We start from the raw sequence: 24,889 nt of genomic DNA, 5'->3' as shown, positions 1-24,889 counted from the left end.
CAAACTGGTGAATGTATCTCAGACATGCTTATGGGTACAGGGACAAACCAATGGACAGGGCCAGTTTCACAATAGAGAAAGGAAGGCTAATAGGCCGAATAAGATGCAGAGAAGAGAAAGGGACTTGTGTTTAAGGTCATAGTAGATAGATATTAGTTGCGTCGTAGGCAGAGAGATAAAATGTTAGTAGAAATGAGAATCTGTTTGAATGTCACAGCTGTTTTCCCTTTGGAACATCTTCATCTTAGGGTTTTACTGCTGTGAGCAGACACCATGACCAATGCAAGTCTTATAAAGGACAACATTTAATTGGGGCTGGCTTACAGGTTCAGAGGTTCATCAGTCCATTATCATCAAGGTGGGAACATGGCAGCATCCACACAGGCATGGTGCAGGAGGAGCTGAGGGTTTTACATCTTCATCTGAAGGCTGCTAGCAGAATACTGACTTCCAGGCAGCTAGGATGAGGGTCTTATAGCCCACACCCACAGTGACACACCTACTCCACCAGAGCCACACCTTCTTATAGTGTCACTCCCTGGGCCTAGCATATGTAAACAATCACATCTACCAATACAGAATAAGAATAAGCCAAAGGATAGAGATAAAGGGTTGATGGACATGGGCTAGTTTAAGAAGCTTAGGTAAATACCTAAGATAGATGGAAGTGAGTTGAGCAGCCAGCTGAAGAGTGAAGATTTCAGTTCACTAGTAAAAGATTCTAGTATAAAAATAATGCTTTTATTTCTTAAGTCTTAGATTTATTTATATTTTATGAGTATTTTGTCTGCGTGTACATGTATGTTGTACACCATGTATGTGCTTGGTACCCACTCTGGTCAGAAGAGGGCATCAGGCTCCTGGTGGGTTGCTGGTAGTATGCGGGGAGCTGAACATGGATTCTATTTGAGATCAAGAAGTACTCAACTGCTGAGCCATCTCTCCAGCCCCTTTATTTTAGTTTTAAAAATATATTTTTTGTGTGTAAACATGTGCTTGTGCCATGGTGTCTGTGTAGAGGTCAGAGGATATCTAGTGGAAGTCTGTTCTTTTCTCTAAAAATATCTTTTATTTGCCTGGTGTTTTGTCATCTGGGAGGCTTACTGCCCCTTTTGGCTAACCTAGGCCTAGTCCTAGAAGCTTCCAGCCTCCATACAATCTAATCTAGGCCTAGGAGTTTTCAGCCTCTGAGATGTACTGCTGAATAAACTCACCCTTTCTAGCTCTTTCTGAGCTCTGACTGGCTGGTCAACTCAGCTGTTCTGGTTCAAAACTCCTCCATGCTGATTCAGTCTGGCTTCTTTCTCTTGCCCTCTCCTGAGTGACTCCATTTGGCCTCATACTAACTTTAGCAATCTGTTCTAATCTTCTGGCTCCTTCTCGTTGTCTGGCTCCTTCTGTCTTCACCTGTTTCTAGCTTGTTCTCTCTTCAGTCTCTGTACAACTGTCTCCTTCTCCCTCTCTGGACTGCTCTATTCTCCCTCTCAGCTTTACCATATATTCTCCGTGAACTCGACTGTATCCTGGACTGGACTCTCTCCTTCCTGTACTGTCTGTCTCCCCTTGAGTAGCTTCCCTTTCCTCTCTCTCTTCTCTTGAATGTTGGGCAGATCCTGTTCTGTCAAATCTTTCTCTGATTTGTCACTTAATCTGCCACTCAATTGGACATTACTTTCAAACATGGGTGCTTCTTTCTAGAAACTAACTTTACCTTCATTGTTTGGGATTAAGGGTGTGCCTGTATTCCAGCTAGAGGGATTAAAGGTGTATGCTGAGGGCTGAGTCCTAACCGGAAATAGGCTCCAATATCCTGTAACAATTATTATTGTGCAGGTTCCAAGCAGAGAGCATGGATTGTTTGTCTTGATGGTAGCCTTTGCCCATTAAGCCATCTTGGCCCAAAATGCTATGTTAAAATGCCAATACCTGATTTTTCTATAACAAGACTAGACAACTCAGCACCAAGGTTAGAGGAAATAGTTGGCTAGCTCCCAGATTGTGAAGGAGACAGCACTCTGGCTTCTTTCTGCCCTTCTTGCTTTCACCCTTCTAGCCTTCTAAGGGTTTACTAAAGAGTAAGGCTTGGCCTTTATTGCTCTTCTAGAAGAACACCTTTAGAAGACAAATTTTAAAATAGATAAGTTTAGTAGTGATTGAGACCAGCTTATCAAGTGTGGTATTGCACAATCCAGACTTTTAAAAAAATCTTATTTATATTTACCTGTCTTTTACGTCCTAGGGTTCTGATTGAAGTCAATATTCATGGCCCTGAAAAAGTAAATATGGGCAGAAATAAATGTATTTTAATATATTTTGGCATATTTTAATGTTTTTTTAATATACACACACATACTAAATATATTCAATATTCACTCTAGTCTTGTTAAAAAAATACATGTTCAAAGAAAGTAAAGGTACATTTAGTTTAAACAGCTATCTAGGCTCATGTTCCTGTCCTATTGCTATAATGAGGTAGTTAGGTTGTTTTAAAATTAGATTAGTGGCTTTGGTTGTGGCTTTTTTGTTCTCTAATGTACAGGCAGTTTTGAACTTTTCTCCCTTCTCATCATCTCTTCTCTTCAAAGTAAAGAGAGATAATATTAAACAATCCACTTTTGGAATCAAACCATTGTAGCATGTTGGAAATTGTTAGTATTTTTTTTTCTTGGTTTCTACCTTCTAGCAAAGATGGCTCATAAAGCTATATTTTAACATAAAATTTATATTGACTCCAGACCTTTAAGAATGGCAAAGGTTTTGTAGTAAGTCAGTAGAGGAACTGTGGAATGGTCACAGTGAACAGTAAAGTTGTATTGCTCTACATATTGATTTTCTTTGTTTTGATAAAACTTAAAATCTATTTCTTTAGTGATTTTCAAGTATACAGAACATTGTTATTATAATCACCTTAAAACTTCATCTTTAAAGCTTGTTCAGAGTTTCTTTTTTCTTTATTTTGTTGCCCCATCTGAAATTGTTTCCATGGATGAAATTCATGGGTAGAGCTGGTCCTAAGTTGCATCGTTGCATCTCTATAAAGAAATACACACGCATTCATATTCTCTCTCTCTCTCTCTCTCTCTCTCTCTCTCTCTCTCTCTCTCTCTCTCTCTCTCTCGGAGAGAGAATATTGTGTAGGCATTCTAAAAATGGATTATGGACTTTAGTGTACTGTAATTTTAGATGGCATAGTATCTCTTGTCCCTGTGAGTAATCCTTTCCTAGTTTTCATTCTTCAAATGGGTTTACTGAGGCTTCCTTGGGCCTGTAGAAAGCATGCTTATATTTGCTATAGTTTTGTTATTAGTAATGAGATTGTTCCCCATATTTTTATTTCAGTTTTTAGGTCAAATGCTGGGCAAGATGGGAAGATGATTTGCTAGTTTCAATTTTTAGAATAGAAAAAAAAATACAAAAAAGTGAGAGAATTCCTGTGTGGCTTGGGATTATTGATAATTGTTTTAAATACTGAATTTCAGACACTAAACATTTTTCTGTATCTACTAGGAGATATAAAGACCTGAGTTCTAAAGACAGGCATGTATCTTTCACTAGCTAACTGACTTTGACCAAGTTATACACCATCTCAGAACCTTGGTTTCTTTATCTGGGAAATGAAGCAAAAAAACTTACATAGAAACATGAAAGAAATAGCAAGATGCAATGCAAATCAATGGTAGTTATTATTAGAAGTAATTTTAATTTAAGAAAATTATGCACTTCTATTTTGAAGAAGCCTTATTCTAAAGTACTAGTTCTCATGACTGCTAAAGAAGACACTTAGGCAGAAATCATACACAGGGTGATTCAACCTCATCGAACCTTTCTTTGTTGTTAGAAATTACATTTTTAATAGTAGCTTTAAAATTACAGTGAAATTCTGAGTACTTAACATGACCATCAAAGTGTGCTTTAAAAAAATCTCTTCTGTAATATTTTATATTCAGAATAATTTCACAGGCTGAGTAGGTAGGGCAAGTTCTCAAGGTGAAAATCTGAAGGTAAATTCTACTTTTGTATAATAATAGAAATAGCTGTTATCTGGGAAGTCAGTGTATTTGAAATGCATCTTCATATCTATTTATGAAAGCAAACAGGTTTTTTAAACTCTTATAAGAGAGGTGAGTATATGGCATTTTGCATGTTGTAAGGTTTTATAAGGGTCCTGACAAACAAGCTAACATGTCAAAACAGCAAGCTTGGCCTTGGTCGTTGGAACTAGAAGGATGTTTGACGTTTTAGTACCAGTTGGGGTTTTTGTTGTTGCTTATTTTTTTAACATTTGACATCTATTAAATGTGTGTGTGTGTGTGTGTGTGTGTGTGTGTGTGTGTGTGTGTGTGTGTGTGTGTCTGGGTCTGGGTCTGGGTCTGGGTCTGGGTCTGGGTGCATGTTACTTACGTGCTAGGACAGAAGAGGGTGTTGGGTCCTCTGAAGCTAGGGTTACAGGCAGTTGTGAGCTGCCTGACATGGGTGCTAGGAATCAAACGTGTGTCTCATAGAGTTGCTGCAATTGCTCTTAACTACCAGGCCGTTTCTCCTGCCCATTTTTTTGTGGTTTTGATTTTCGAGAGAGTTTTGCAGCTATGTAGCTTTAGCTTTCTTTTTTTGTTTTGTTTTGTTTTTTGTTTTTTCGAGACAGGGTTTCTCTGTGTAGCCCTGGCTGTCCTGGAACTCACTCTGTAGAACAGGCTGGCCTCGAACTCAGAAATCCGCCTGCCAGTGCCTCCCAAGTGCTGGGATTACAGGCGTTTACCACCACCGCCCGACTTTTTTTTTTTTTTTTTTTTAAGCTTTAGCTTTAGCTTTCTGAGTGTCTTGCTTAGTATAGGTTTGCAAAACTTGGCTCAAGGTTTTCAAGGTTTAGGTCAACTTCATCAATCTTGAACTGTGTAAAAATAAGTGCCCCGATGATGATACTCATGTATTTCTGGTCTCCTCTACTGGTGAGATTTCTGGGGCTACCCAGTGTTTGAAATTTGAAAATGGCCATTGGGTTCAGTTATCTAGAGTGTGAGAATATTTAAAATCATCTTGGTTTGTTGTGTTTTGTTTTTGAGACACGAGTTTCTCCTGTAGCCCCCCTCCCCCACATAGCGCATGCATACTGTCGTCCTCTTGATTCACTCTATAGACCAGGATGGCCTCACCTGCCTCTGCCTCCCAAGTGCTGAGATTAAAGGTGTCCACTACCGCTCTACAAGAATACTTAAATTCTTACTACTTTAAAGTAATTACACTATTCACTGCTGAGTATGTTGACACATGCTTTTATTTATTTATTTTTTGAAATTCTATTTCTCTGTTTGTGTCTGGGTGCATGTACATATAGTGTACCACAATATGAGGACTACTTGGCAGGAGTTGGTTCTTTCCTTTCAGGGATCAAAATCAGGCTTGGTGGCAAGCATCTTTACCTGCTGAGCCATCTTGATAGCCTAGCACTTTTAATGCCAGTACTTTTGAGGGTGAGGCAGGAGGGATGCCTCAAATTCAAGGCCAGCTTGGGCCATATCAAGACTTCCATACCCAGCTGGGCTACAGAGTAAGAACCTGTCTTAAACAAATAAATAAAAAGAGATCCTTCCTTTTCCTCTTTTCTGTTACATTCTCACCCACTCACAATCAAATTCCTGACTTGGTTCCTTTGTCATATTCTTCTCGACGTAGCATACTAGCCATGGCAATCCCCAAGTCCTGCTTATCCCAAGTAGGTGTCCAACCTAGCCTTCTTCCTTCTTCCTACTATCTGTTGTTTTTTTGAAGGCCTTGTTGCCTGTCATCTGCTACAGCAGACTAATAAGTGCTCTCTGTGCTTTGTGTCTTAATAGAGTTCAGCCCATCCACGTTTTCAAGGTTAGCAAGAGGTATAGTAATGAGACTCTGATCTCACCATTGCTTAAAGATGTCTCATCACTTATAGCAGATGCTCTCACACCTCTGGTCAGGGTTAGGGCTTTAGGGTACCTCTAAATCAATCTCCCCTTTTCTTCCCTTTCTAGGCCCTATGTCTCTACATTTAGATTATGTTATGTAGAATTGCTTGGCTAGAGGCTCACCCCTGCCCTCAAGTTCCCTAAGAGATTTACTATCTGACATGATTGGAACACTTCCAGCTTTCCAGGATCAAGTCTGAACATCTCTGCCCTGTGCAGGAGGCCCTTTGTGATCTGACTTCATTCAGTTCAGCAGTAGGCGATATCCCCATCATGTCTTGTCCCACTTTGCCCCGCCCTTCCATACAATTTCTTGTCTCTGTACCTGTATTCATAGTTTGTCCTTTACCTAAATGAAGTAAGTCCCCTTCTCCTTTTTTCAGTCTTGAGGGGGATATCTTTTCTTTGTCTACATAGAACCTCTTAGTGTACAGTGAAACACTATTATTTTGGATGCTGATCCTCTTTCATGTTCTATATGAATTTCTTATTAAAGATGGCATCAGAGAACTTAGTGTCTGTTTCCTCCTATATATAATGTGAGTTAACATATTGCCTTTTCTCTATAAAGCACCTTCATTTTCAGTTACATTAAATGGTTTTGAACCTGATGGAAAACATGACAGGACTTTTTGACACCACAACCATGAGTTGTGTCTTACTTTAATTAATATTGGTTGTAAACAACAACAACAAAAAGAGATGATCCAGAATTTAAAATGTTAAAAGTGATCAGAACCACCAAGGAAAAGCAAAATAATTTACCAATAAATAAGATACACAAAAATGGGCTGGCTCAGTGGTTAAGAGCACTGGCTGCTCTTCCAGAGGTCCTGACTTCAATTCCCAGCAACCACACGTGGTGGCTCATAATCATCTGCAATGGGATCCAGTGCTGTCTTCTGGTGTGTCTGAAGAGAGCAATGATGAATACATAAAATTAAAAAATGCACATAAATATGTATTTTAGTCATTTTTGAGACAGGGTCTCACATATAACTCTGGTTGTCTTTGCTTTTTTTTTTTTTTTTTTTTAATAGATTTTCTTTGTGTAGCCCTGGCTGTCCTGGATCTACCTTTGTAGACCAGGCTGGCCTTAAACTTAGAGGTCCACCTGCCTCTGCCTCTGATTCATGAGTGCTGGGAAGAAAGTAAAGGCATGTACCAACATGCCTAGCCTGTTTTGTTAAAGAGATCCCTTTTTTAAAGATTTTTTTTTTTAAAATTTGGTCTTAATTCTAGGTAAGTCAGAAATCAGGTTGACAAATTGTCAGTATATCTTGCCTTGTTTGAATTTTTATTTCTGTTTTGTTGTGTGCGTGTCTGTATATCTATAAGAATTTTGCTTAGGTAAATGCAGGTTTTGAACCTGATGGAGAACATGACAGGACTTTTTGACACCACAACCATGAGTTGTGTCTTGCTTTAATTAATATTGATTGTAAACAATAAAAAAGATGATCCAGAATTTAAAATGTTAAAAGTGATCAGAACCACCACCCTCTAGTCTCGCTTGCAGTACTAACTGCCTAAAGAGTAAATATGTAAATATGTAAATCTCATTTCTGGTCAAAAGAAAACATCTTCAGGTAGTTGCACCATTCACTAGTTTAATGTAATTGCTTTTGCCAATATCCATCTCAAACTCTAGAGACCAAAAGTTAACAGACACAGACTGTGACTCATGTGGTTTGAGATTTAAATTCGGTGTAACTACAAATACTCAACCTTTCTAGACTTCTATTGGCTGTGATGTAAAATGTCAACAGTACTGTACTCTGCTTCACAAGGTTGTTATAAATAGTACTTAGTCAATAAACAGTAGATACATTTATTATTGCTCCAGTTAAAATAATCATCTGACTACTTGTCTGCTTTCTCACTGGAGAACAGACTTACTTATTTCCCAATACCTAATCTAAAGTCTTAATGATGTACAATTACAATTCACCATTTGATGAATTGAGTAAAACAAAATGTCCAGCCAGAAAGAGAACTGATATATGTGGGAGAACACCAGGAAGAGAACTAAAAGAGAAAGGGCAAGCTTGTCGATACCCTTAAGGTCTCTCTCTAGACCTTGCACTTGGACTTGGTTCCCTTCACGTGGGATGAGCGAGGCCACTAGGGCTGGGTGAGCAGTTTTATGGTTTGTTCTCCCTCCCTCCCTCTTTTCTTTTCCTTTTTTTTTTTTTTTTTTTTTGGAGACAGGGTTTTTCTGTACAGCCCCCTGGCTGTCATGGAACTTGCTCTGGATCATTTTGGCCTCAAACTCACAGGGATCTGCCTGTCTCTGTCTCCCCAGTACTGGGATTAAAGACTTGTGCAACCACTTCCAGGTCATGTGTCTCTTTAATAGAGTTAACATTGATATTTAAATTTTTATGATAAATTGTCCTAGGTGCTGAGTTTTTATTAACCTTTACCACACTTTCTGTGTTGCCAGAGATGCCTCTAAATAATGTCTGATATAAGGCAACTTATAATGGCAATTACATTTTTGGCCATTTTTTTTTTTTCAGAACTAGAGTGTGTTTGACATCATTTTTCTTGTGTTTTATTTTCCAAATCATATACAACACCGATTACTTTGGTGACTTCTATCAAGCTTTGTTTTTGTAAAGATGTATTTATTTTATGTAAGGGCACACTGTTGCTCTCTTCAGACACACCCGAAGAGGGCGTCAGATCCTATTACAGATGGCTGTGAGCCATCATGTGGTTGCTGGGAATTGAACTCAGGACCTTCAGAATTGCAGTCAGTGCTCTTAACCACTGAGCCATCTCTCCAGCCCTTTATCAAGCGTTTAAAAGTGTAGTTTGCTGTTTAACACTTTCCCGTCTTCTACCTTCTTTCCTTTGTTTCTCACTAATCTTTTTCTTATGGCCTCTCTTTTTTTGTCTTTCAAGAGGACAGATATGCATATCAGAGTGTGTTTGAATTTATATATTGCAGTATTGCAGTATTTACCACCAAGGACCTTGACTTAAAGCCACAAGTTAGACTTGTATATACGCGTTCTTACATAAGATATGTATTATAAGGTTTTTGTTTGTTTGGGTTTTTGCTTTTGTTTTTTTGGAGGGTGGGGTGGGGTGGGGACAAGGTTTCCCTATGTAGACCAAGTTGGCCTTGGAACTCATAGAGACCTGCCTGCCTTCAGCTCCTGATGCTAGGGTTAAAGGTATGTGCCATTGAGCCCAGTGTTCGATAAGTTTTAAGCAGATTGAATTAGAATTTCCATTCTCCATCCTTTCTGGCAGTCATGCTTTCTTTATTTTTAAATGTATTATTCTGATGAAAATAGATCACATCATATCAAATAATATTTAAGCGTAGTAACCATGAAGTAGAGTGTATGAAATATTCATATGAAGACCGTGCTTTTTCATTTTACTACTAGAAGATTTTTTTAAGGTCTTCACGTTAAATATTAAAAGATTATTTTAAATGTAGGAGTGCTTTTACTTGTGTTTAGCAAAGGCTAAATACATCATTTTACTTGCAGTTTTTAGGCTACCACGCAATTTTTTTCTGTGAGTAATACTTTTTTAAATATCTGATCTCAATTTTAAAAGTCTTTAGAAAGGTATTTATTGAACCGTCTACTTGTCTAGGTTAAAATCATCCAATTTTATGTGACTCAAGTGAAAGAGAATGTTTGTTAGCAGAACTCAAACAGTAACTTTCTGTTTAAGCATTTTCTATTATTACTTGAGATGTATTTTCTGCTTGCTTAGTGGATGATGCTGGTAAAATAGAACATGATGGTTCATCTGGACTGACTATGGACAACGAAACAGAAATTGATCCTTGTAAAGTGGATGGCACTTGCCCTGAAGTCATCAAGGTGTACATTTTTAAAGCTGATCCTGGAGAAGATGACTTAGGTGAGCAGTGCTGAGCAGTACTTCAGTCTAATTGTTTTTGGGTTACTTAGACTGAGAAGATGTGAAGTCTTTTCTGAAGATAAAATAAGTTTAGCATAGTATCAGAGAAATATGTTTGAAAAAGGAAGAAGTGGAAATGAGATTTTAAAATAAATACTTAAGCAGCTGTTTTCCTTGATAGGCGGAACTGTAGACATCGTGGAAAGCGAGCCTGAGAACGAGCATGGCGTTGAACTACTTGATCCAAACAATAGTATTCGCGTTCCCAGGGAAAAGATGGTTTATATGGCTGTTAACGACTCCCAGCAAGAAGAAGAAGAATTGAGTAAGTACATGGTCTTTCTGTGGGAGAAAATCTGTTCCTGAGTGTTTCCTCTGTCTCTTTCTAATGGTCAGTACTTGAAGGAAGTGGCATCCTTTTAGAAATTACTGTGCCACCTTGTTCTCAGGGAATCATTATTCACTCGCGTATGTTTAGCACGTTTGCCTCTTTAAAAGTAAATTATAGTGAAAATCAAGAAAAGAGTTATTCAGCAAGTGTTTATTTTACAAAAACTGTCTTCTAGGTAATGTTTAGCCTTCTTTCCATTTGCATATTAGCTGAATTCAAATGAAAGTATCTTTCCTATGAGCTCTGAGAACTGGGTCAGAGAAGTTCATCTAATTTTGTACTTAGATGTTGCTGAGATTGCCGATGAAGTTTATATGGAGGTGATAGTTGGGGAGGAAGATGCTGCCGCCGCTGCTGCCGCCGCTGCCGCGGTACATGAACAGCAAGTGGAGGACAATGAGATGAAAACCTTCATGCCGATCGCGTGGGCAGCTGCTTACGGTAAGGCACACAGCAGCTCTTTGGACATGAATTTGTGATTGTAAAGTAGTTTTTGTGGTTTTAGGTTTAGAAATCTGAAGTACTAGTACTGTGTAAGGATTATGTGATTCAACAAGAGCAGAGGAGGATTATAAAGCCTACTTTTTGTCCTGACTTTAAACAGGCATTTCCTCCTGTTTACATTATATAGAAGGAAATACACTGTATGAAGTGCACAGGCTTTCAAGGTAGAACATTTCAGAAGTCTTACTGTATCAGGTCCATGGCTTTAAAATCTTGAGAGAGAGCATGAGACCCACAAGGGAATATTCTGAAGCATGGTTTAGCTTTGGAAGCTAGGCATTTCCAGTGTTCTTACTGTAGTGAGTGTGCCCATAAAACTCTATAGAGTGGGGTATATCTGTCATTCATGAGTATCATGGCTTTTCATTGTTGTAGTTAATAAAGAATTCCTAATTCTTTATAATTTTTTATAATACTGTATGATTTTGTTTTTTTTTTTAATACACATTGTTAGGTAATAATTCAGATGGAATTGAAAACCGGAATGGCACTGCAAGTGCCCTCTTGCACATAGATGAGTCTGCTGGCCTCGGCAGACTGGCTAAACAAAAACCAAAGAAAAGGAGAAGACCTGATTCCAGGCAGTACCAAACAGGTGAGGGCGCGCGCGCGAGTCCCACAGTGCGGCGTGCTCCGCTCCGCAAGCTCTCGGGAAATAACTGCTAGTGTGCATCCACGGGGGTGTTGTGATGGCATTCTAGAGGCTAGACTCTTTGTAGCTTTTATGTATTAAATTTCAGAATTCAGTGATATTCATGAATGATTTTAATGATTTAAAAGGAGTGGGAAATGGGTCAAAGAAGGATGAAAATGTTCAAAACTTGAATTATGTGAAAATGAAAGGGAATCCTTTCATCCATGTTGGCAGTTGTTCATTTTTGAAAAAATATTAAAGTTAAAGAATGATTATTTCAACATAAAATGGTCGTGATTGACAGAGCAACACATTAAGTACTTGAGTTTGTGTGATGTAGCTTATTTCTTTTTAAAAGATTTATTTATTATTATATGTAAGCACACTGTAGCTGTCTTTAGACACACCTGAAGAGGGCATCAGATCTCATTACAGATGGTTGTGAGCCACCACGTGGTTGCTGGGATTGGAACTCAGGACCTTGGGAAGAGCAGTCAGTGCTCTTACCTGCTGAACCATCTCTCCAGCCCCGTAGCTTATTTCTTATATACCAATTTGCACATTAAGACTTCTTTTGGTATATTTAAGCTTTATTATAAGTTTTTTATTTTATTATAGTGTTTTTTAATAAAGCAGGAGTTCTAACTAAAAAACTTATGACTAATTCCCACAGGTTTCTAAATTGATGAGGCGTACTCACTTTTCAATAGAAATTGCATATTTATTAATCAATTTTGTTAAAATACTCACTTTTCAATAGAAATTGCATAATTATTAATCAATTTTGTTAAAATGGAAAAGACTAGTTTAATGCAGTCCAAGTTCTTAGGGCCAGGTTGTTGTGTACCATAGACTGAATAAGAGAAAAGAATGTGTAGCGGGTAGACAAGCGAGGAGCCCTTGACTGTAGTGTTCAGAGCACACATTCAGACTTTTGAAGAAACCAAATCAGCACGTTTTGATCACTTATGCTCCTTTCCTTTCTTAGCAATAATTATTGGCCCAGATGGACATCCTCTGACTGTCTACCCTTGCATGATTTGTGGCAAGAAGTTTAAATCAAGAGGTTTCTTGAAAAGACACATGAAAAACCACCCTGAACACCTCGCCAAGAAAAAGTACCGCTGTACTGACTGTGATTACACTACCAACAAGAAGATAAGTTTACACAATCACCTGGAGAGCCACAAGCTAACCAGCAAGACAGAGAAAGCCATAGAATGCGATGAGTGTGGCAAGCATTTCTCTCATGCTGGGGCTTTGTTTACTCATAAAATGGTGCATAAGGAAAAAGGAGCCAACAAAATGCACAAGTGTAAGTTCTGTGAATACGAAACAGCTGAACAAGGCCTATTGAATCGCCACCTTTTGGCAGTCCACAGCAAGAATTTTCCTCACATTTGTGTAGAGTGTGGCAAAGGTTTCCGTCATCCGTCAGAGCTCAAAAAGCACATGCGAATCCATACTGGAGAGAAGCCCTATGAATGCCAGTACTGCGAATACAGGTCTGCAGATTCTTCTAACTTGAAAACACATGTAAAAACTAAGCATAGTAAAGAGATGCCATTCAAGTGTGACATTTGTCTTCTGACTTTCTCAGATACCAAAGAGGTGCAACAGCATGCTCTTATCCATCAGGAGAGCAAAACTCATCAGTGTTTGCATTGTGACCACAAGAGTTCCAACTCAAGTGATTTGAAACGACACATAATTTCAGTTCACACAAAGGACTATCCTCACAAGTGTGACATGTGCGATAAAGGCTTTCACAGGCCTTCAGAACTCAAGAAACATGTGGCTGCCCACAAGGGTAAAAAAATGCACCAGTGTAGACATTGTGACTTTAAGATTGCAGATCCGTTTGTACTAAGTCGCCATATTCTCTCGGTTCATACAAAGGACCTTCCATTTAGGTGTAAGAGATGCAGAAAGGGATTTCGGCAACAAAGTGAGCTTAAAAAGCATATGAAGACCCACAGTGGCCGGAAAGTGTATCAGTGTGAGTACTGTGAATATAGCACTACGGATGCCTCGGGCTTTAAGCGGCACGTTATCTCCATTCATACGAAAGACTATCCTCACCGCTGTGAGTACTGCAAGAAAGGATTCCGGAGACCCTCGGAAAAGAACCAGCACATAATGCGACATCATAAAGAGGTTGGCCTGCCCTAACAGTACTCTTCACAGTTCTTTGTAGAGAAACTGGCCTTCAACAGAAAATTCATTTAAAAGCCAATCAGTCTTGTTCTCATAACAATACTGTATATTGATTTATGCTGTGTACAAATAGGATTATTGCTTCTAGTTGACTGTTTTTACGTTTTGTTCAATAGTGTGTTCTGAATTCTATTCAGTTTGTTTAATACGTGGGAAAAAGCAGCAACAAGTTAGTTGCTTTTACTAAAGTAATCCCTGATTCTATACTGAAGTTTTCTATCTTAGAAGTTTTATATTTATTTTAAAATATTTACCTTGCTTACCTTGATGGTACTCTTGTAAGACCAGTTAACTCATGGTAACTCTGCATTGGTAACTGAAAGGATTCATGTGGACTTTTGTCTCACAAATTTCTCACAAATGGTCAGAGACATCTAATGGAAGGGGAGATTTTTGTATGGTGAGGTCTCATGCTCGTAACATGGAAGTCATTTACTTGTCTTGCTTAGTATTGTAGACTGTATGACAATGAAAGTTTTCATAGGAACTTTTGTGTCCCTGGCATCGCTGTGTAGAAGAACAGTGGCTGGGTTTGTGTTTACTTTTCTTTCTGATTTTTTTTTCCTTTTTAGTGGAGAAACTATACTTTTTTTTTTCTTTAGACTCTTTACATCTTTTGTCAGTGTAGTAAACTTTTAGAAAACCTTGTTGGAAATTTTTGCTTGATCTTGTTGTATTTTGATTATTTTATCTGTGCTGCTTTGTCTTGGAATGGTTGTGTGCTCCAAATGAAATTTAACTGAAGACTGCATTTTGGAATCTCCTAGGGGTAACTTGTGGCTCATAGGATCTTTTGCAACTTTATATATGTAAATGTACCCTGAATTATATATATCTATCTATATATACACATATATATGTAACATGTATCTGTGTGTATTGCTTATTTTACATACTTATACACACAACCCCCAGTAGTAGTTCTTTAAAATCTATAATGAAAAGTATTAAATTTACAGTAACGTGAAAGATCCAGGGATGCAAGAGAGAGCATTTTGTAAGTCTTGCTCTTCAGAGAGACTACTCAGGTGAAGAATTAGAAGGAAAATAAGGACACTAGTATTTTTAAAGAGTAAAGGTATTTTCTTTTAAATATCTTTGGTAATTGAAAAATAATTGAAAAATAGAGGTTAAGATGTTTATAGATACAATGTTTTCATACAGTTTCAACTCCATGCCTTTATATTTTTCTGAAAAGCTAATGGGTATCCAGACATGAATCCCCCAGTTCTCTCTGATAAGCCAGAGAGGGAACTCTTGTCTGACCAAGCGAGGGGGACAGAACGGGAGTGATGGCTCCGTGGACCAGAGAACGGGTGCTAAGAAAGGCTTAGACTCGGCCAGTTGAGCCTGCTCTGTTAGTTCTTAGTTAACTTGAAAAACTTAACACTCGCTTGTCTTGGATTACACGATAGAGGTGTGGTCCGAGTGTGTGAACAGTCTGAGGCCTCACTTGGATCCTTACCAAGTCTTTCACAATTTTGTTTTTGAGAGCTGGCAATTTGTAACATACAGGTCTGATCGCTGATGAAATTTGTAAAAATAAGTTGGATATTATGATTTTCGTTAAGATGTCATTTTGGAAAACAGTTTCTAGAGTCCCTGGAATTGGCTGTTGGCACACGGGTCTGGCACATCACGGGAGACTTAGAAGATTCTTCCCACTCGATAGCTGCCTTGCTGCCTCATTATGGTGCTCCATCCCTTTCGTGCCGTTAGTTTTTACCTTCCATCCTTCTCTTTGTCATCAAGATTTGTATTCAAAAGTTATATTTTTTGGGGTTAGTTGTCTTGAGTATTTGGTGTTTGGCAAACCTCTAAAGTGCTAGATTGATTTAGTCTAGTTCTAAATCAAATTCTTAAGGCTGGTATGAACTCCATCCTCAATGCCAGTCAATGCCAGGGCATGGGTTCCCTAAGTTTTCCATCTGATAGGGAATCCTTTTGCCTTTGTAGCCTCTGCAATGTGCTTTAAAAAAAATACATCACAACTATGATTTGTTTTATTGCCCTGTTATTCTTGAAAGCTGACTTTTTTTTTTTTTTTGGTGAGAACTTTTAAAATCTACTTCATTATTTTCCCCAGAAGAAATGTAATACACCTGACACTGAAATTTATGAAATTTAAAAATCATCTACAATCAGTACAGAGCGAATGATTGGACTATTTAACATATATTTTTTTAAATAAACTGAAAGATATGGGACACAACACTTTACACACTTTATATTTCTCTTTACATAATCTGGAACCACACAGTTCTTTTCTTTTTAAAGCACAATATTGAAGCCTTTAAAAGGTATTTAAGGGTTTGGTCAAGTGAATATAAAATGTGTCTGTATAAAAAGAAAATGAAGTAGTCACTGTTACGTACTGACGTTAGTTACAACCTAGTTTTAATTCTTAAAACAATTTTGATTAGCAAAGCTAAAAAAGGGTGTTTCAGTTCAATGTTTTAAAGAGGTACAGATTTTTACAAGGACACAATATAAGTTATTGTTCTGTAGAAATATCCTATTAAATATTGTATGTCCCTCCCTCTGTATACTTTGTAAAAAAAGTAAAATACATAAAAAGAAAATCATATAGGGGATGTGTGACATTATTGTAATTGTGTACTTGAGAATAACGTGCAAAAATAAAAATCAGAATATTTTCCTGTTAACGAATGTTCAGTCTATTTGATACCAGTACTAAGTTAAAGCTTTTTCTTAAGAAAGAAAATGTACAGTTTTTGTAAACCTAATAAACATCAAAAAGCAGTGGATTATTTTCATCCCCCTATTTCTTAATTCCTTTTATGCAGCAGTGGAATGCAAAATGCTTGATTGCTTTGAATTTTGTGACTTGGATGCAAATACTGGTATTTCAGTCCTGTGAATTTGCAAGTAACATTGAGAAGTTAAGAGGTGATTGGTGAGTCCTTTGATGAGCATGTCCTTGAAATTCATCTTTTCTTTTATCTTTGTAAATGGTTTGTTTTATTAGCATCTCTGATTCCTGTTACAAATTACCCATCCATAAAGTGGGTTTTGAAAGCACTTAAGATTTGTTTTTATTATCAGTTCACAGCACATTCAGTCTGAGGCCCGACCTTTTAGTTACCCATTTATGCCCAGGTTGGAGGCCTCTAGTAGACTCAAATCTTGGAGGATGGTCACTGTAGTAGTGAAAATTGCAAGTTGGGTAAAAGTCAGGAATCCTGAGACATATGCAGCACTTTTGATTTTAACAGTGAGATTCTGTAATCTAGAAACCAGTGTTGGTCTAAGACAGATGAGGTGAGAAAGAACTAAAACTTGAGGTACATGTCTATGAGAATGTGGTGGACATCAGTCAGTCATGAGTCTGAGAAAAGCTGATCTCACCCATTCTGCTAAAATAATGCTGCCCTATTGTTGCTGGGGTTCTCGGTATTAATTTCCTGCAATTAATTACATTAATTCCTTAACATTTGTGTAAGGAAATGCAAGATGAGTCGGCATCTTAAAGAGGAGCCATGTCAGAATAATGCCTGTCAGCAAAGTAGCCTGTGCTCTTAGTCCGGTCCCCAGTGAGCAGGGACGCAGCGTGAGCCCCAGCCCCGGCAGCCTGGGTTAGCGAGCTCCCCTGGTGATTCTGCTGCATGCTCAAGTTTAGTGAAAGTGACCCCAGAGCACTTGAGGAACCGAAAGATTACTTAGTGTGATGTTTTGTGTAGTAGTCGAGAAGCTCACCAAAAGCAGCTAGAGATGGCACAGTGAGAGTAAGTTAGAATCCAGAGACTTTGGTTTCATCCTGTCCCTACAAGTCTCGAGTCTTGTCAGTCGCTAAGTACACCCTTCAGTACACATCTGAACAACCTGGACCTCCTACTCTTACAGAGCCCCCAATGTTGCATTCCTCAAATGTTGGAAGACTTGATTAGTAAAGAGAAGGACTGAAAATTGTGTGTTCTTGTGTGTGTTTAATTGGCCCAGAGTTCTAAAGTAATTCATATTAAAAATGACATTTTGCTGCATTTTACAACTTTTTAGGAGGTCAAAGTTAAGTTTGCCCTATGGATTTTGTTTTTATCTTTTGTTTCATGTATATATTGTTTGCCTTTTTCATAAAATAATTCTTGGATTTGTTATATATTGTTCCTGTTATTTTTGACATCTTTGCTATTGTAAATAAATTCCTATTTTGTTTTAAGTTACCCTAGTGGAGTGTTGGCTATAGACAAGGCATACATGGACACTCAGCACACGTCACACATGTGCACACAGAAATGAGACTTGGATCACATAATCGATCCCTACCTTGTTACGTTACAAGACCAGTGTGATCCCCTTCACTTTAGTGCTTCTCACCATCAAGGAAACCACTGGTGCTTTAAGTATGACTTCTGTAACTACTTGAGTTTTATTTGGCTGGCCTGTTTGGCCAGCAAACTCCAGGATGCTCTTGACTCTGCCTCCCCATTCTTGACATTACAGGCACGTGTCATCGTGGGACCTTTACATAGGTGCTGGTGAAGAGGCACCTGGCACACTTTGTGTGATTCGTGCACAGCAGCACTTTATTGGCAGCCCTCTCCCCAGCCCTATTTGGGTTTTAAAATAGTTTTCTGACCTCTGATGGAAATACTTGATCCAATTGAGGCTGCAAATCAAGAATTATTTTCTTTTGCTTGGTTTTCCTTTCCCATTTTGTCTTGCTGGCTTTGGAGAACAGCAAGGATTTGCCTGCTGATACTGTGAGGCCACTAGGGTTCCTTGTTACCAAGACCCTTTGCATGACTTGTAGATGACATAGAGCTATGTGGACTGCCACAGAAATCTCTGTACTTTGGCTGGGATTACACAGTAGTGAACTAGACTCCTGTAAGTTCGCTCTCTAGGAGGCAGTTTCTGACTGCTTCATGTTTATATTTGATGTAATGCAGAGCCCATTTCTTTCATCTGAGATTTTTGGAAATAGTAGAGATCTATGTTGAGGTTTTGGAGGTTCTGTTAAGTCTGTCCTCCCTTCTTGAGTTCTAATTGTGTTGGGAATATGCACAAGAAACCACATGTTGGGGCTGGAGAATGTGGCTCAGTGGTTAAGCACACTTGGCGTGCTTCAAGATGACCTGAGTTCAGTTCCCCATGTCGAGCAGCTGTGACTGGGGATCTGATACCTGTTTCTGCCTTCCAAGGGCACTTAACACATACATGGCATCTATGCACACATGTACACATGCATTAAAGTCTTGAAAAATAATGAAAAGATCCAAACATTGACTGAGTGGTAATGCTGAGTTGGGAGGCTCTGAGCTTAGAAGGGTTTATCTCTAAATCTACCCGGTGGAAGCACTAACTGCGGCCACTCACCTGGAGGCATGGAATCCACCCTCTACACTGAGTCACAAACACTGGCTGACTGTCACCTACTGTGGAAACAGCATGCTCTAGCCACCTTGACTAAGGACATGAAAAGATGGAGAGAGGGTTCCCTTGTGCCATCCCTACTGTTTTTCCTCCCCTAGCACTAGCTCCTGAATAAGCAGCGTTTTCCCTTTTGGCTGTGTGTGTGTGTGTGTGTGTGTGTGTGTGTGTGTGTCCACTCTTCTAGGGGTTGTGGGTTGTGGTATGTTAAAAGCTTTAGTTCCTATTTCTCCTAAGCAGGATATTTTGTTCTTTAGAATTTTTTGTTATTGTTTGTTGAAAGAGGGACTTAACTGTTATATATCACCTAGGTTGGCTTCAATTTAAATACAATTTTATTTCATTTTGGTGGCCATGTGTGTGAACAACACATTGTATACCTGGAGATCATATATTTTCAGGACTTGGTTCTTTTCCACCTTGTGGGTCCTGGGGATCAAACTCAATATCAGGTCTAGCAGCAAGTGTTGGCTTCAAATTTAAGATCACATTGTCTCTGCTTGCTGAGTGCTAGGATTACAGACATACGATATAGTTCTCAACAGAAAAATAACCATGAAGGGCAAATTTAGGGCCGAGGATTTATTCTAGTGGTAAAACACATGCGCACACAAACACACGAGCACACCTACATGCCCACATTCACGCGCGTGCACTCGCAAAATAAGCCAAATTTAAATGTTCACACCTTTAATCTTAACATTTGGAGGCTGGAGTAGGATTGCCTGAATTAAGGCCACCCTGGTCTACATAGCCAGTGTATATCCCCCCTCCTCTCTCTCCCTGTCTCTTAAGACTGGCCTCAGCCAGGTGGTGCACGCCTTTAAGCCCAGCACTTGGGAAGCAGAGGCAGGAGGATTTCTGAGGTCAAGGCCAGCCTGGTCTACAGAGTAAGTTCAGGGACAGCCAGGGCTACACAGAGAAACCCTGTCTCGAAAAAACCAAATCCAAAAAAACAAAACAACAAAAACAAAAGGCTGGCCTCAAATGCATTCACTAGTTGAGGATAACACTGAATTACTGAATGGACCACTGTTAACTTTTCTTGTAACGTACCACCACCCACCAGAGGTAGTGGAGAAGAAAGGATATGGGGGAAGTGGACCTGTTTTTAAAGGTTCTTTAGAACAACTCCTGTCTGTCTTACCTGGAAATCAGCAGTTTCGTTCACAAGTTAGCAGGCAGTAGCAGCTCAATCCACTCACGAATACTTAATGAATATCACAGATACAGCAGCAGTCTAGTTCAGTAGAGTCAGGTTAGCAACAGTGGTGACATGACCTAGCAGGGACAGCCAGGCCTCAGCCTCCAGAATCAACCAGAGAGACTAACAACCCCAAGAAAATTTCTCAGCTGTTCCTCTCTCAGGCAAGCGAAGATCAACAAAGGCACGAGACCCATAGGAGTTACACAGCTAGCTGTGCCAACAAGCCAAACTGTCTCTGTCACTCTGAAATCTTATGTTCACCCTCCCAACATCATGCGTCCTCCACGGGCCTGGCCCCAGCACGTGCATCCAAATCAGCCCGAGTCCTCAAAAGCGACAACAAACTGCAGTACACCAAGCGAGCATGTTTTCTAGTTTCTTGCTCCATGGGCGGAGCGGCAGGTCTTTGGGGCATGCTTGCTAGATGTGGAGAGCTGGCCCTGCCCTCAGCCACCTCTGTTCCTGCAGCAGATGTGACTGGCCACATTTAGAAGGCTCTGGGTGGTGGTGGCTCACGCCTTTAATCCCAGCACTCTGGGAGGCAGAGGCAGGTGGATTTCTGAGTTCAAGGCCAGCCTGGTCTACAGAGTGAGTTCCAGGACAGCCCGGGCTATACAGAGAAACCCTGTCTTGAAAAAAAAAAAAAAAAAAAGCTCTGAGAGAGGGGTCCCAGGAGCGGTCCCAGGAGCTGTCCTGGGAGGTGGGGCGGGGCCCTGGTGAGTGATGACATATTCATGAAATTCACAAAGTTTTTTGGTGCGATTTTTTTTTCTCTGTCGTCCCGACAGATGCAATCCAATTACATAATATAAGGTGGACCAATACATGCGTGTTAACAATCTTTCATCACATGTCCTTTCACATGTTTATTTTAGCAGACCATCCTCTCTCCTGTGTCTGCTTCAGTGAAACCTTCCTTCACGAGTCTGCCTCAGTCTTTGACTCCTGTGTCCACTTTAAACTAAATGTTCCTTCACGTGTTTGCCCCAGCAAAAACCATCCAAACAACTTTCCAAAGAACCCTTAAATTTCTACTTCAGACCACCACTCCCAGTTTTATACAGTGCTCAGATCAAACCCAGAGCTCCATTTCCATATGTGCTAGGCAAATCCTCTAGACCTGTGTGCCCAGCCACCTTCTACTTTTAGACCATGACATAGATCTCTTATCAAACTTGTAAGGACAGCATTGGCTCTAGTTTATGTTCAGTAGCTTCTTCCCTTCCTCTTTCCTAGTTTTCCCTTTTCCCCTTTTCCCTTCCCCTTTTGTTTTCTTTTCCTTTGTCCCTTCCCCTTCCTTTCCTTCCCTCTTCCCCTCCCCCGTTCTCACACCCTCATTTTCTCCCCTTTCCCCTCTTCCTCCCCCTTGCCCTCTCTGCTTTCTTTTCTGAGCTGGGGGTTGAATTTAAGGCCTTAAATTTATGGACCACCATCACCATCATCACCACCACCATCACCATCATCACCACCACCACCAGCATCACCACCACCACCACCAGCATCACCACCACCATCACCACCACCACCACCAGCATCACCACCGCCATCACCACCACCACCAGCATCACCACCACCACCATCACCACCACCACCAGCATCACCACCACCACCATCACCACCACCACCACCACCACCACCACCACCACCACCACCACTGTTTGTCTAACGGTATGAGGCTGAGCATGGTGACTGACTCCTTACTTTTCTGTTTTGATCTTCCAAATGCTGGGAAGACAGCATCTTGTCTGTCTTGAGCTGAGGGTCTTGCCCATGCTCACTGAGAGCTCCATCACTGAACTACATCCTTGAGGTCTTGCTATGTTAACCCACACTCACCTTCAAACTACTGTAGTTCAGGCTAGCCTCAAACTCGATCCTAAACTGGATAGTGATGGCACGTGCCTTTAGTTCCAGCACTCGAAGGAGACAGGTGGATCTCTGAGTTCGAGGCCAACCCCGTCTATAGAGCAAGTTCAGGGCAGACAGAGCTATACAGAGAAACCCTGTCTTGAAAAACAAACAAACACTTAGGATGATATTTTCCAGATCTAACCATTTGCCTAAAAATTTCGTGAATTCATTGTTTTTAATTGCTGAGTAGTATTTCATTGTGTAAATATACCACATTTTCAGTATCCATTCCTCCATCCTAAGTGAAGTAACCCAATCACAAAAGAATACACATGGAATGCAATCTCTGATAAGTGGATATTAATTAGCCCAGAAGCCCTGAATCCCCAAGGCACAAATCGCATAACAAATGACTCCCATGAAGAAGTATGGAGAGGGTCCTGATCCTGGAAAGAATTGATCTAGCATTGGAAGGGAATATAAGGACAGAGAAAAAGGAGGGAGGTGATTGGAGAATGGAGGGAGAGAAGAGGACTTATGGGACATATGGGGAGGGGGGATCCGGGAAAGGGGAAATCATTTGGAATGTAAACAAAGAATATAGAAAATAAAACTATATAATAAAGTAATGAAAAAAAAGAATTGTAATTGAGTTGTAATTACAATTTCTTACATCACTTTGTATATTTAAAACAACTATGCTACTTTGTGGTCTGGACACATATTACATATTATAATCTTTTATTACCAAAACTTCAGTGCTGTAAAAATAATTTCTATGAATAAATAGAAATGTAAATGAATCTGTAATCAGTTTGGTTGCATTTGGTTTAAACATTTTGTATTCATAAGTACTTACACTATAAATGCCAGCCTACAGCTTTCAAGTGTTTCTGGACATAGGTATGTGTCTCCTTTGGTGAACAGATAAATTCTACCACAAACTCTAGGAAAGTCTGTGAGTATTTTCTGAAAATTTCTCCTTTCCAAATTGACTGAATAAACTTACAATTATATGAGCAACAAAAAAAAAGAAAAACAAACAAAATCCCTCATTCTCGATTCAGCCCCCCAAATGCTGGGGTAAGTGTGACCTTTCCTGACAGTGTTTTTTTTTTTTTTTTAATGTCAAACATTAAGTGCCTTTCTAAACCCACGGATTGCCTTTAGACACTTATAAGACGCACTCGTTTTGGAGAAAATACAGAAAATAACAAAGCAATGCAACAACAGAACAAAACAAACCCAACTTTGTTCCCTCAGCTCCATTACCTAAAACACAATTGTCCTTTACAAAGTGTCTCTTGCTCCGGGCAGATGGCTCAGCAGATAAAAGCACAAGCCTTACAAGCCTGGCAGCCTGAGTTTGACCCTCTGAACCCACATTTTGAAAATCTGGACACAGTGACATGTGCCTGTAACCCCAAGTCTTAGGGCAGAATCAGAGTGGAGACAGGAGAAACCCCTACACACACCGTGACGTTACATACACAGGGCAGCAGAAACATCAGAGGCTGCGCTGCTATGTCTACCCCCAGCCCCCAGAGAGAGCTCTGATCCAGTCTCATCTAATCCACGGAGATACAGGCAGGAGGAACAGGAGTGCAAGGTCATTCTTGGCTACATGGCGAGTTTGAGGCCAGCCTGAGTTGCATGGGAGCTTTTCAAAAAATGTTTAAATGTTATTGGAACAAATATTACACAATACAGAACAAGTATTAAAAATAGCTTCATGATCTTACCCCTGTGCCCCCTACAAACTGATTTCCTTGACAGAATCAGAGTGAACAGCCTGTAGATGTTGCCTTTATGCACATAGAATCTGGATAACCAAAAAAGCTTGTGGTATTTCAAGAGTTTTTAAATTGCTTGACAGTTTCCTTCCCTACTCTCTTGCCCCAAGTACTCCCACAATTTCTTGTGTTGTTGTTACTACTATTACTAATTACTCTTTTTTTTTTTTTTTTTTTTTTATGGTTTTTTGGATTTGATTTTTTTCGAGACAGGGTTTCTCTGTGTAGTCCTGGCTGTCCTGGAACTCACTCTGTAGACAAGGCTGGCCTCGAACTCAGAAATTCACCTGCCTCTGCCTCCCAGAGTGCTGGGATTGCAGGCGTGCGCCACCACCGCCCAGGACTTCTTATTCTTATTATTAGGGATTTTTGAGGCAAAGTCTTCTTGCTATATAGCCTCGGCTGGACTTGCTATGAAGGCCGGTCTGAGTCGGGCTATGGTGGCGCACGCCTGTAATGCCAGCACTCTGGGAGGCAGAGGCAGGCAGATTTCAGAGTTTGAGGCCAGCCTGGTCTACAGAGTGAGTTCCAGGACAGCCAGGGCTACACAGAGAAACCCTGTCTCGAAAAACTAAAAATGAAGACCAGTCTGGAATTCAGAGACACAGCTGCCTTTGTCTCCTGAGTGCAGGGATTAAAAGTGTGTGCCACTGTGCTTGGCTGTTTTTTTTTTTTTTGTAAACCCACGGAGTCCACCTAATGCCGCCAGTATGTTCATAAGTGTAGGACAGTCCGCTAAAGCCTGGCAGTCTCTCAGGAGACCTTACCCTCTCCCAATAAGCATGGATTGCCAGGAGCTCCTTAACCAGCTGTGGGACCTTGGGAACCCCTCCCCCATCAACCCATGGCTTTTCTCTGTCACAGGGCTTTCTTTAACTTGCATTCACATCTGCTGAGTTCGTGTGTTGACCTGTTGTCTGCAGATGCGTACATAAAAACAGTGATTTCAAGGCTTATTCATAGATTTTTTTTTAGACAGTCTTGCTTTGTAGACCTTGAACTAACACAGGTATGTACCACTGCACCCAGTTATTTCAAGGTTTTTTTTTTTTGGTCAAAATGGTTAGAAATTAT

The 24,889-nt window shown here is 39.9% G+C and overlaps 1 protein-coding gene across 5 annotated transcripts in view; it reads left to right on the top strand.

The window, feature by feature from the left end:
• The window catches only part of Zfx (zinc finger protein X-linked), a 48,093-nt gene extending 30,339 nt beyond the window's left edge, over nt 1-17,754 (top strand). For 4 of the 5 annotated variants that reach the window (XM_052170467.1, XM_052170466.1, XM_052170465.1 and 1 more), the window contains 5 exons: nt 9,678-9,827; nt 10,009-10,152; nt 10,504-10,659; nt 11,177-11,317; nt 12,345-17,754. In XM_052170467.1, coding sequence (XP_052026427.1) covers nt 9,678-9,827; nt 10,009-10,152; nt 10,504-10,659; nt 11,177-11,317; nt 12,345-13,528 — 1,775 coding nt within the window. In that variant the 3' untranslated portion in view covers nt 13,529-17,754. The remainder of the gene's footprint in view (nt 1-9,677; nt 9,828-10,008; nt 10,153-10,503; nt 10,660-11,176; nt 11,318-12,344) is intronic. The other variant, XM_052170470.1, reaches the window with a different exon arrangement.
• Nucleotides 17,755-24,889: the final 7,135 nt, after the last annotated feature.

The sequence above is a fragment of the Apodemus sylvaticus genome, chromosome X, assembly GCF_947179515.1.
Source record: "Apodemus sylvaticus chromosome X, mApoSyl1.1, whole genome shotgun sequence".
Taxonomy (NCBI): domain Eukaryota; kingdom Metazoa; phylum Chordata; class Mammalia; order Rodentia; family Muridae; genus Apodemus; species Apodemus sylvaticus.
The sequence above is the reverse complement of the archived record's forward strand: the minus strand, read 5'-3'. Positions and strand labels throughout refer to the sequence as shown.